The sequence below is a fragment of the Nematolebias whitei genome, chromosome 3 (assembly GCF_014905685.2).
Source record: "Nematolebias whitei isolate Nwh7 chromosome 3, NemWhi1, whole genome shotgun sequence".
NCBI classification, from domain to species: Eukaryota; Metazoa; Chordata; class Actinopteri; order Cyprinodontiformes; family Rivulidae; genus Nematolebias; species Nematolebias whitei.
This window is the reverse complement of record NC_056500.1, coordinates 9,578,827-9,591,387: the sequence shown is the minus strand read 5'-3', so window position 1 is coordinate 9,591,387 and position 12,561 is coordinate 9,578,827. Positions and strand designations below refer to the sequence as shown.

Below are 12,561 nucleotides of genomic sequence, written 5' to 3'. Positions count from 1 at the left end.
TCTACTAGTTAGTCCAGAGCTTATTTAACTCTGTTTTAATGAAATAAACAGTGTCACACCAAAACAAGAGGCTAAATATCAGAGTTCTTTCACGCCTGTAAGATATTTTTGAGAAACAGCTGTATTTAAGCATCGGAAGCAATATAAAAAGGGCCCTAGTTTTGCTAACCATTAGCCTAGCCAGGAGGAAGACGAGTTGAGCCACGCTCGTCTGACCAGCAGGGGGCAGTGAAGAAACCTTACGTCGCTGACGTCATAGAAATGGCGGATATGGATTAAACACGAGGGTTTTTCAGAGTATTTTAACCACTCCAACTGTACGAGGTGTTTCTTCAGGCTCGAATTTACGAACATATAAGAGTGAAATGGGTGACCTGTCGTCGCTGGGTTTGTCAGGCTGGTTGGTTCAACAGTGTAAACATCTGGGAATCAACAAACCCACTCCTGTCCAGGTAAACTGCATCCCAGCCATCCTCGAAGGTAAACCTGCATAAAAATATTATATTTTGAATTACCTGTAAGGAAAAGTTTTATTTTTGTTTAGATAAAATCCTGGATAGTCACAGAACGTGATCTGTAAATGGTGGCTTGTGTTAAACGTGACAATGATTTTGGTTTAATGTCATTTAAACGACAGGATAGTTGCCTTTCCAAATTAATAGTTATTAAAACTTTGTTGAGAGTTTTCAATTGAACGTTTTGGTCTTTAACATTATGAGGAAATGCAAGAAAGCTCATTGACTGATTTAGATGTTTTTATTTATTTTTTTGTTTCCTTGCAGCAAATCATGCTTTTTTATAAAACTTATAGTGAATTTAAGAGTTTGGGCATTCTTGTGTCAGACTGTTTCAATTATTATTTTCTTCTTTGTCTCATTGTTTCTTGTGCACAGTTGTTTTAAATATAAAAACTAAACTACAAAATAAAACATCGGTTTGCAGTTAAATATTAAAGCCATAAGCGCATGCTTGCCTTTATTTTTAAGGACGTCAGTTTTCAGATAACCAAACGATTTTCTTTCATAGCTCTGGTGCTCATCGGTGCATTTGTATTTGCAAATAAGATCCCGGTGCAGATGATCGAGGTGTTTTGCTTCACACAGGTCAGGACTGCATGGGCTGTGCCAAGACTGGCAGTGGGAAGACGGCAGCGTTCGTGCTGCCTGTGCTGCAGAAACTCTCCGAGGAGCCGTACGGCATCTTCTGCCTGGTTCTGACTCCCACCAGGTCAGTGGACACAGATGCATGCGACAGAATGAGCCTATTATTATTATAAAAGTTACAGCAGAGACGTAGGGTTTTACTGATTTAAAAATATCAATTTAAACATTAGTTTAAATGGATAGTTTCATTTTTCAAACAGTTAATTTTATGTTAACTGTACGAGGAATTATTTTTATTTAAAAAGTGCATCGTTTCCCACCTTTTCCTAAATGTTGTCCCTGTAATGTGTCGCAGAGAGCTGGCCTATCAGATTGCAGAGCAGTTCAGAGTTCTGGGGAAGCCTTTGGGTCTGAAAGAGTGCATTATCGTCGGCGGGATGGGTAAGTTCTCAAACACACGGTTAAAGAAGCCATCTTTCCTCTCTCTGCACTTGCTCATGTGCAAACATTTTACACAGGAAATCTCACGAAAACAAATGGCGTAGTATTGTTTGAATTTTATCACACATATCCACATCTTTGCTTGTTAAACCTTCTGGTTATGGTGACCTGTGCACAGACATGGTGACCCAGGCTCTGGAGCTCTCCAGCCAGCCTCATGTTGTCGTAGCAACGCCGGGCCGACTGTCCGATCACATCCGCAGCTCCGACACCTTCAGCATGGCAAGGATCAAGTTTCTGGTGAGATCTAAGAAAGAAAACAAACAACTAACAACGTTAATCTGCTGATTAATCTGATGACCTTTTTTAGATTATGAATGCAAAATGTTATTATCTTTGTCAATCAAAGTTCCAGTTTCCTGTTTTTGGGTCAGATTTTAGATGAAGCAGACAGACTGTTGGAGCAGGGCTGTACCGACTTCACCAAAGACCTGGAGGTGATCATGGGCGTCTTACCGGCCAAACGGCAGACGCTGCTGTTCAGCGCCACGCTTACAGACACCCTGCAGGAACTGAAGAACATCGCCATGAACAAGCCGTTCTTCTGGGAGAGCACGTCAGAGTGAGTTTTAAACGTTAGTAAAGACGATAAAATCCCCTGTTTCTGCACGCAGTTTGATTATTTTGCTTAAATTTAATCTGATTACCTGTGAGGAAGAAAACGGCATAAGGAGCAATTTAGATGCTTTTTTTAATTATAGGAGCACGATGCATATTTATGATGTAATGAGAATTTAAAGACATGAGTGGACTCGGTGACCGCAGACGTTTAGTGAAACATTTTTACACAAACTTCTTAATTCTGGCAGAACGCGAACAGTGGAGGAGCTGGATCAGAGATACATCCTCACACCAGAGAAGGTGAAGGATGCTTACCTGGTCCACCTGATCCAGACGTTTACAGATGAGCATGACGACTGGTCCATCATCATCTTTACCAACACGTGCAAGTAAGGAACTCGTGACGGACTCAGACTCCACGCACACCTGCAGGATCTTGAGTTAGTCAAATTGAAGTTGTGCAACTTCTTTAGGAGTTAGGGGGTTTTTTTCTGGACAATTTAGCATTGTGCATTTATTCTAAATAATTTTCCAATTTTTTGTAAGGAACTGTAAGATTCTCACCATGATGATGCAGAAATTTAACTTTCCAACAATCTCCCTTCACTCCATGATGAAACAGGTGAGACTTACTTGAACAAGTGAAGCTTCAAAACATTTTTTTTTTACAGTCCTGATGAATGTTTTCTGTTAACCGTGACACCAGCCATCAGATAACCTGCATCTAAATCTGCTTTGCTGCTGAAATATGATTCAGATCATCTAAAAACAGTTTGAATAAAGGAAGAAATACTGCCTCATGAAAATGCTGAAATCATAACGTGTTGTCGTTAAAAAACAAATAAGATACGTTTTTTTTTTGCTTTTATCTAGAGAGAACGATTTGCAAACCTTGCCAAGTTTAAGGCCAGCGTCTTTAAAATCTTGATTGCAACGGATGTCGCTTCCAGGTAAGAAATCCTGAGGAACTCTCGTGTTTTGTGCAAGTATAGATTTTTAGAATAAGAATGTTCTTGCAGATGTAGAACATTGTGATACTTTTCTAATCTTTTTTTTTCTCCCTTCCAACATCTTGTAGAGGTTTGGACATTCCAACTGTCCAGGTGGTCATTAATCATAACACCCCAGGGCTTCCAAAGATTTACATCCACAGAGTTGGACGGACAGCAAGAGCAGGTACCGTCCACCTTCAGCTAGGCCTGTCGCGATAAACAATCAATCAATTAATCGCATGATAAATGAAAATTATCAACCTTTTTTTTTTTTTTTATCGGCTTTATGGTTTCGTCTCTCTCTTTCTACTGAAGACACTGGATGACAAAAAGCTCAATAACGGTGCTCGTCACTGACTCCTCCCTTTTTCTTTAAAATACATTTTAACCATCCAAAATCGCGTTTTTGGATCGTTAAAAGCAGCTAAACTGAGAAGCTAAGCTACGAGCTAAGTTAACAGGCCAACCTCGGGGGGGGGGGACACCTCCGTCTTGTCGAAGCTCCAAAATTCACGGTTGAAACCCGTGCCTTTGTGTAAAAAGTGATTTTTCCTCTGCAAAAAGAAGCTGAGAACTTGTTTACTGATTTTTTTAATTAAAAGCTTTGTGTGACACATGCTATGCTAAAAAGCTCAAACCACATCGAGCGTCCGCCATTTTGAGAACTGACGAGACAGCCCATGTCACGTCAATGGGCCTCCCTCCCATTTTTCTTAAAGAGACGCGCTGCTCGCTCCCTCACTATCCATCCTTCAGTTCTAACAGCATTACACTGCCATCCAGGGGTCAAAAAAGGTACTACACTCAAAATTAACCAACTTTTCTTCTTAAATTTTACAATAATTACTAATTATTGTCAAATTTCAAACAATATTATCGTTTATCTCAAAATTTTCTGAGATAATTAATCGCCCAGCAAAATTTGTAATCGTGACAGGCTTACCTTCAGCTGCTGTCTGGAATATCTTGCTCTGTTCGCGGGAAGGTTCTCAGTTTCATCTCAGAGACGCACAGTCTGCATCTTTAAACATGCTCAAAAGAATTTGTGCAACGAATTGTCTCGCAAAATGTTTCAAATACCTGTAGGCATCTCGAACTCTTCTCAAGTGGGTCTAAAACCCACGTTATGAATATTAATCAAAGAACTGCTCAGTCTATCTTAATTTCAAAAGTGGATGAAATCATGAACGGGGGCAACTGTTAAAGTTGGTAGAAACCAAGAAAGCGGGTGTGATGTGGGCAACAAGCGTGCAAGAGCTAGAATATAGTTTTGCGAGTCGTGCACACAAAATGTTCACGATTTTTAAAAGTTGATTGCACAAAACACGCCTGCACAGCTCTCTGGCAAAAGAGATTTGTGATCTCGGTGGGATTTGCCTGGTTAAATAAAGGTAAATAATAAAAATGTGGTAGCAACTCAGAACTTAGTGATACTGCGTTGGAAGAATAGTTTTTTGGTAATTTTCTCACAATTTTGAGCCACAGCCCAGTGAGACATCACCTTTCATTAATCACACGATCATACCTCGAAACTGATTCTCAAGTTATTGTTCTGGTGTTTAGAACAGATTTAGTTATCCAGTAAACACCTGTTGACTTAACACACAAGTGTTTTTTTCTGCAGGGAGGAACGGAGTGTCGATCACGCTGGTGACGCAGTACGACATCCACCTGGTTCACTCCATCGAAGAGCAGACGAGTAAGTTGAATCAGGAGCTGCAGCGTCTGACGTGTTTGAGTGGAGCTCCTTTTAATGCAGCTTCAGCTCCGACTTCTTACAGAAGTAAAAAACTGAAAAGAACAGGACATACGATGAACTCCTGTAGTTTCAGTTTAAATTGTGTTGTGTCGAGTGTTTTAGCGCAGACTCACAAACTGGCCTGATGTGTTCCTGCAGAGACCAAGCTGAAGGAATATCCTGTGCAGGAGAAAGAAGTCTTGAAGATCCTTACGCATGTCAATATGACCCGGCGGGAGTGTGAGATAGTACGAATGAATTTCTCTATTCAGTGGCGTTTTGGCGTAAAACCTTTAATTCTGTTTGATTTTTACTTTTAGACGCCAAGTCATGACTAAAAACTGTTTTCACCGTTTGTGTTGCAGAGACTTGAATCAACGGACTTCGATGAGAAAAAGGAGATTAACAAAAGGAAACAGCTGATCCTGGAGGGGAAGGTGGGTAATCCATCAGTCAGAGCGCTTTTTACAAGTAAACTGTCTCGGGTCTTACTGCGAGACTTTAAGGTAGCAGATGTTAATAGAAAGTAGAATCTGAGTCTGTTTGCTCAACTCCTCAGTTTAGGAATAACTTGTGAAATTCCTGTTGATTCGAGACCCTTTTTGCTGTTTTAGGATCCAGACCTGGAGGCAAAGAGGAAAGCTGAACTGGAGAAGATCAGGAGCCAGAAGAAGAAGTTCAAACAGAAAATCAAGGAGAGCATTCAGGGACAGAAATCAAAACAGCTCAAAAAGCAACTGATGAAGAAAAAACACATTAAAAAGACAAAAGCAGAGGCTTCATGAGACCTGCCTCATGTAAATACTGAAAAGTTGTTTTTATTACCCAATGCATGTTGCTCCTACAAATAAATTTATCCAACCTTCCATTATCTTCCACTTGTTCTGAAGTCCGGTCGCGGGGCAGCAGCTTGAGCAGGGAGCCAACATGTCCTGGGTCTTCTCCCAGTCAGACATGCCTGAAAACCCTCCTGAGGCACCCAGGGGGCATCTTTACCAGATGCTCGAACCATCTCAACTGGCTCCTCTCCATGTGGAGGAGCAGCGGTTCTACTCAGTCTCACCCAGATAACTGAACTTCTCACCCTGTCTCTAAGGGAGAGTCCAGCCACCCTGCAGAGGAAACTCATTTCAACCGCATGTATCCGCGATCTTTCTTTTCACTACCCAGTTTGTGACCGTAGGCGAGGGTAGAAACGTAGTTGTACCAACTAATCCGAACCGACCTGGCTCCAGCCTGCAGCCATCCTCTCTGAACCCGATCCGACAAATTAACAGTACAGATCCGAACCTGGAACCTCCCCCCACCCCCCCAACATTTTTAATCAAGCTTTGACTGCTTATACCACCAACTATTATTAACGGTTGGTGGACGCGTGGCAGAGGGGGCAGATCAGAGCTGAAGAGCAGTCAAAGCGCATTAAATGCTTCCCCTGCATCCTGCTCCGACATGTCTGATATTTTGTCATCTCACCTGTTTGGGCCATCGGCCGCGCGCAGCGGCTGAATGAATGTCCATTTGGGCTGATGGATCGCTGGCAGTAGTCTTATCTGAAGCTCAACTTTTTACCTTTCAACCGGCCGGTCAGCACGCGGTCAAATGGCCGCGTGCGGCTGTTGTAGTATGGCAAGCCATGTTCGCATATATTGGATCGTCGGCCGCGCGTGTCCCTGATGCAATAAAAAGCCTGACCCACACAATAAGCTCATTATGGCCTGAATCTGGGTTAGAAATGACAGCTCTAACATAAACCAACCGGTAAAGAGAGCTTTGCCTTACAACTCAGCTCCCTCTTCACCACAATGGACCAGTACAGTGGCTGCAATACTGCAGATGCTGCACCAGTCAGTCATTCTTCCCTCACTCTTGAACAAAACCGATACTTGAACTCCTTCACTTGAGGCACAACCTCACCCTGGAGAGCAATCCACCCTTTTCCAACTGAAGACCATGGCCTCAGATGTGGAGGTGCTGATTGTCACAAATAAATCTGACACAACAAAATTAATCAAATTGATCACTTTTATTGAGTTTGACAGGGGGATCCACCATCTTGTGAAAATGAAACTTAACGCTTCAAATATGTATTTACATCATATTGAGGCTCTAGTTAGTCCATCAGGTTAACGTGTTTGACTGAAACACCTCTGCACGGCTCAGATGATGGAGGAAAACAAACATAATAGGGCAGCATACTTTATTTTTATTTAAAGCTATAAACATATTAGGACTCGAGCAGAGCAGATCGTTGCGTTGAAATAATTTATAGCTTGAATCAGACTCAAAGCGCCCACAATCTGGACCGGTCTAAATAATCCTGATCTACTGTGGGGTATGTGATTGTCACGAAATGAGAAGCGGTGGTGAAACTACATTCTTACCGTGTTCAGAACAGCGTTGCTCCGCGAAGAGTTAACAAAACTACAATCGCTCGGACAGTTTGAGGGAAAACGCCAAAGTCCTAATGAAGACGGGAACGGGCCTTCGCCTCGCTCCCGTTAGCACGTTCCTACAAACGACACGTTTTCGTAAACCTACACAAAATGGCCAAGTAACACCCAACTGAACGTGACGCACACAAGCAGCAAATCATTTAGCGTAGGCAAACATCTACATCTACTCAGAGTTCAGGTTCACACAGCTCGAGAGGAAGGTGCATTATAAACCTCGAGGAACTGTACTAAAAACAAAAACGTAAAGCAGGCAAAACAGCGTCGCACAAATCAAACATCGACTGAAGGTAACATAAAATCTACCAGCCTGTTTTTACTCCAGAGAAGGAAGGTGGCTTTTAGTCATGAACCCAACTCTTAAACTGAACGATCCAATCATTACTTGCTCAAACTTATTTAAATAAATACATAAAATAAAGTCCTTTTCTGAGAGTTTCTTTAGCCTGCTGCTGCTTAAAAGGAGTTATACGCTGGTAGTACGATGCAACTACATTCACGACTGCGCTGCAGACGTTTCATCTGAAGGTTGAGAGGTTTTAGGCACCGACTCTTGGTTCTCGTTCATCTCCTCGCCACCGTCTGACCAGCGCTGACGGCGTTTTTGGAGCATTTAATCCACACGAACCAAAGATCTTTCGGGCTGTGGTGACTTTATTGACTAGTACTAGGAATACAATTTTCCTGACTTTTTGTTGGTACAAATCTTTCCCTCACGCATGGTTATCTGGATGTAAAGGCCACGGTGCTTCTAAATTCAATGCATGTCCCTCTCTTCAGCCACCTTCCTTTTCTACTTCTGTGTGGATCGATTGCCTCGACATCCTGCAAGTTTCATCCACTGACTTTTTGTTTCCCCCTTTCATTTACCTTCGTCCACCTCGAGCAGGGATTTGTTTGATGGGTGTGGACCATCCACAATCCCCTGAGGAATCGCAACGCAAAGCATTCAAGCATTTGCCAATCTAAGTGTACACAAGAGTTTCTTAAAAGAAAAAAAAAAAAAAGAGGAATAGGTCATCTGGTCATAAAGCACAGCAAACATGAACAACCCCTGCTTTCACGAGATCAGAAAAAGCCTTCGCTGAAACATCAAATGACTGAGCTGAATATTCATCGCTCATCATGTGTGATAGTCTCACTGACTTTTTTTTGTTGTTGTTGCAATTTTGTGCTCTGTGGTAAGAAAGGTATTCAGAGAAGAAAATACTGTCCCATCATGACCACATCAGTGGGATCCATGTATGCTAGGAAAAACTGCCTGAAATCCACGCGTCAGTCCACGGCTGGCGTGTGGTTGAAACCATCCCATTAAAGACCTTGATGGAGCCGGCGGTCCTCAAGGCAAATGAAAGGTATTTCAACATCAGACTCGAGCACAGAACCAGTGTTTTTATTTCCTCTCTGAGAGGGTGTGTCGACTGCTGCTTCCTTCAGAGGCTGCCGAGGTGTTCGGGCCCAGTGGAAGAATATCCTCCCGCGATGAACCTAATTTTAAAAGAGTCTGGGAAATACTAGTTGATAAACAACTAACTTCCAGCGTGGGGGGGTGGGGAATGTTTTTTTGTGCTGCCTGTTTAAAAGCTTTCTGCTACCACTTCTGTCCAGATTTGGAGAAAGAGTTCTTCAAATTCCACTGGGAAGCTTCGATCCTTTGCTCCGGAGGTCTCCCGGAAGCTGCGGGTGTGAAGGTGTTGGGTGGATTATTTTGTTGGGGGCTGAACCTCTTTTGGATTCTCGTGAGAGACTGTTGATCTCTCCTCTGTTTCCCTCAGCAGCCCGACCAGACGCCGCCACGTTCTCGACTTTCCCTCCTTCACTACGCACGGGCATCGGCTCCTGCCTCTCGCTTGTTCACGCGGCCTCTTTCATCTCCTTGCCCATCTGTTAGTGCGCTCTTCTTCTTCTACCCTTTTATTTCGCTCGCTGGTCATTGGTTTGGTTTCGCTATCCCGTCGCTTTCACTTGGTGGTGCTTCGGATGTAGCAGAGGAAAACAGGTATCCATTTTATGTTTTTATTATTTCCCAGATTAAAAAGCTGATGAACTAAGCTCAGCTTAAGCCTAGCTCCCTTCTTCAGGCAACCTGGAAGACACAAAATGTCACTCGGTACTTTAAAAGTCACTTTGATGAAACTAACGAGGCTGAAGACGAGCTGAACAAACTTACACTTTAGTACTGTGACAGTCCGGTCACCCCGCCATGTTGGTATGCACGTTCACCCTGGTAAGTTGAGTCCTGGGACAAAGCCACATCGATTTGGGACTTGAACTCATCGCCAAGATAGCTATCCTGGAGAACATGATTACAGGCACATCTTTAGACAAAGATTCCTTCAGATCCTCTTCACTTTACTGTTGCAACCCTCTTTTTATATATTAATTCATTATAACTAAACACGCATAAAATGTACATAATGCAGCCTCAACATTCTGATTTACATATAAAGTCATAATTTGCTGTTTCTGTCCACATGAAATGAAACATCTTATAAAATTAGCTGTTTAAAAAGTGCTGATTATTAACAAAAATATTACTAAAAAAAAAAAGATGGGATGAAAAAATTATAAACAAAACATCGATAAAGAAATTGAATAAAAGTGAACAAAAACAAATAAAACTGAACGTTAAAAATACCAAAACTTTAAACAATGAACATTAAATGTAACTGTGATTGGAAATATTTGATTGATCTGTTCACAGATGAGACGTTGCATCACCTGAGACAACTCTGGCTGAGAGAGGCCAGGCTGGCTCATCTGAGAGGGCTGGCTCATGGAGATGTAACCCTGAGTCAGTGGCCCCTGAGAGAAGGACTGGGAGGCTCCGTCCTGGCTCGCCTGGCTGTTCGGTCCGTTACCCTGACTAGCACACTGGTTCGCCGAACCACGGACCCTCTGTCTCCCGCCACGCCCGGGTTTCCCCTTCATCATACCCCGACCTTGTTGGTTGAAGAGAAAGAAAAAAGATCAACTGTGTGTCTAGAAACAGTTAAAAAAAAAGTTATTCTAGACTATTTTGAATGCAGTTAACCATTATAACCTTTGTATCAGGACCTACTTTATCACTTCTAAATAAAATAATGTGCTTGTTTCGTTAGAGCATTAGTGCCCCTTAAGGTCTTAAATCTCAATTTTGTATGCAGCATTGATTAATTATCAGGCAGATGCTGACAATAGAACAAGAAAAACAGGTTGTACGGATTTAAGGCGCGTCACAGTCACTGCTGTCTTCATCCAATCCACTTTGTGTCTCTACAGAAACTTCCCGCTACATCATAATCATAGAGGAAGGCCGACACTTAAACGTAACTGCAGCCTCATCTTTCTGTTTTCTACGTCTACATCTGGAATCATTTTTATCTTCTATTACAACGTGTCGTACAGATGTTTGTAGAAACAAACCTGCTAGCACACTGTTCCAACCTCCTCTTTCTCTAATGTCACTCTCACAAACCTCACTGAGGATTTTGGCGTTATTTACGACAGGTGTCGCAAAACACCAATTCAAAAGTGACTTCCATAAACTTAACATCACCGTACCTGCAGCAGGACCGTTGGTCTGACCCAGGTAGCTGGGGGGAGGCACCGGGGGCATCACCAGGTTGAAGGGTAAAGGAATATTCATGGCAGCCATGTGACCAGGGCCTGCTCCAATCATCCCGATCTGGTCGTGTGTTTGAAAGTACATGTTGGATGGACGTCCAGCTGAAAAGAGTTTTGGAAATAAGACAAGCCGTAAATTTATAAATAGCAAACACAACTGCTATGAAGAATAAAAACACTGGTTATAATTTTAGACTTAAAATACAGGAAGTTATCAAAAAATACCAGCACTGCTGCGATCATAGGCTGAGCCAGGGATGAGAGCCTCGCGAGCATCGTACATGGCAGTACTCATAAAGCGCCCCCCCTGAAAAACACAGTTCACCATTATATATATATATATATAAATATAAAATAATCAAGTACTTGCCATAAAAAGCGTATGAATCTACAGTAAACGCATGTAGTGGTACTGACGGGGTTGATGGTGTTGACCAGTTTACGGGGCTTGCTGAATTGCATGAGGCTCTCCCGCAGGTTGTTGAGGGGTCCCTCCACAAGGACCTTCTGCTCCTTGTAGTAGTTCAGCAGGTTGTTCCACAGCGGCTGCTTTGAGAGCGCTTTGGGGTTCCCCACAATGATCACACCATACCTTCACGTGCAAAAAAAAGAGCTTAGATTAGCAGTGGAGAAGACAATCGGTTAAAAATCGGATCTAATTATTGGCTCATTGTGAATTAGCGATGCGCAGATTTTTCACTTTCTATTGAGAGTTTTGTTTTACTTGGCTCTGGTCAGCGCCACGTTGAGACGACGAGGGTCATTCAGGAAGCCAATTCCCTGGTGCTCATTGGCACGGACACAAGAAAGGATGATGAAATCCTTCTCTCTGCCTTGGAAGGCGTCCACGCTGGCAATTTCCACTTGCTATGAAGAAAGGCAAAATGAGGGAATAAAAACGGGTGACTGAATAAATCCTGTTCAACGTCACAGAGCAAATGATAATTATGCATACTTGTGTCTCAGATGATGCATATACTTAAATAACTGCAAATGTTTTTTTGCACTCAAATATTTTGACTGTGAGAACAACAAACTGCTGAGCAGGATCAGATGGTCAGAGGTGGTGGTACCTGATAGAGTTTGGTGTGAAGCGAGCCACTGAACTGCATGTACTGGACCAGGTAGGAGCGCTGACCCTCATATGGGGTGATGATGCCTATCTGGTCAGGTTTAGCTCCTGCTTTCAACAACCTGGTGGTGATTTTCTCTACGTTGGCTGCCTCGGTCCTTAATTAAAAACATCAGCATTGTTTAAACTCCATACTACAGCCTTTGTGGAATAAAATATATTTTAAATCTACTTTAAAGTTATAATTTGTGTTCTTTGGATAAAAGCCTGAGATTCATGATCATCATCTTTGACATAGTTAAAACTTCATTGATTTAACTTGACAGATCTGACCAGTTAGATTGGTTTTGATGTTAAAATGACAGAATATCACTTCCAGACGTGTGACCTCATTTCTTAAAATGTGCCTTAAATTTTCATATATACAGTAGTCCCTCGTTAATCAATTAACCTCGTTAACCAATGAGAGGCCATCACCACGCGTCTAAACAAATGAGAGGCCATCACCAAGCATCTCGACAAATGAGAGGTCATCACC

At 42.4% G+C, this 12,561-nt stretch overlaps 2 protein-coding genes across 2 annotated transcripts in view; one reads left to right on the top strand and one right to left on the bottom strand.

Moving 5' to 3' along the window:
* Positions 1-242: 242 nt before the first annotated feature.
* ddx49 (DEAD (Asp-Glu-Ala-Asp) box polypeptide 49) lies at positions 243-5,761 on the top strand. Its single transcript, XM_037697956.1, has 13 exons — positions 243-480; positions 1,104-1,227; positions 1,459-1,544; positions 1,723-1,844; positions 1,979-2,166; positions 2,414-2,554; positions 2,712-2,787; positions 3,039-3,115; positions 3,244-3,341; positions 4,782-4,856; positions 5,055-5,143; positions 5,261-5,332; positions 5,510-5,761. The coding sequence occupies exons 1-13, from the start codon at positions 366-368 to the stop codon at positions 5,678-5,680; spliced, it is 1,434 nt and encodes a 477-aa protein (XP_037553884.1). The 5' UTR covers positions 243-365; the 3' UTR covers positions 5,681-5,761.
* Positions 5,762-8,333: 2,572 nt separating this feature from the next.
* upf1 (UPF1 RNA helicase and ATPase) overlaps positions 8,334-12,561 on the bottom strand; it is an 11,893-nt gene continuing 7,665 nt past the window's right edge. Inside the window, exons 18-25 of the mRNA XM_037697949.1 lie at positions 12,025-12,181; positions 11,676-11,818; positions 11,369-11,543; positions 11,177-11,258; positions 10,889-11,053; positions 10,067-10,287; positions 9,516-9,638; positions 8,334-9,431 (exon numbers count right to left, since the gene is read on the bottom strand). Coding sequence (XP_037553877.1) covers positions 9,519-9,638; positions 10,067-10,287; positions 10,889-11,053; positions 11,177-11,258; positions 11,369-11,543; positions 11,676-11,818; positions 12,025-12,181 — 1,063 coding nt within the window. The 3' untranslated portion in view covers positions 8,334-9,431; positions 9,516-9,518. The remainder of the gene's footprint in view (positions 9,432-9,515; positions 9,639-10,066; positions 10,288-10,888; positions 11,054-11,176; positions 11,259-11,368; positions 11,544-11,675; positions 11,819-12,024; positions 12,182-12,561) is intronic.

Coding starts and splice junctions, on each gene's coding strand:
- ddx49 (XM_037697956.1), top strand. CDS start 366: ATGGGTGACCTGTCGTCGCTGGGTTTGTCAGGCTGGTTGGTTCAACAG. Junction 1,545..1,722: donor CATTATCGTCGGCGGGATGG/GTAAGTTCTCAA, acceptor ACCTGTGCACAG/ACATGGTGACCCAGGCTCTG. Junction 1,845..1,978: donor TGGCAAGGATCAAGTTTCTG/GTGAGATCTAAG, acceptor TTTTTGGGTCAG/ATTTTAGATGAAGCAGACAG.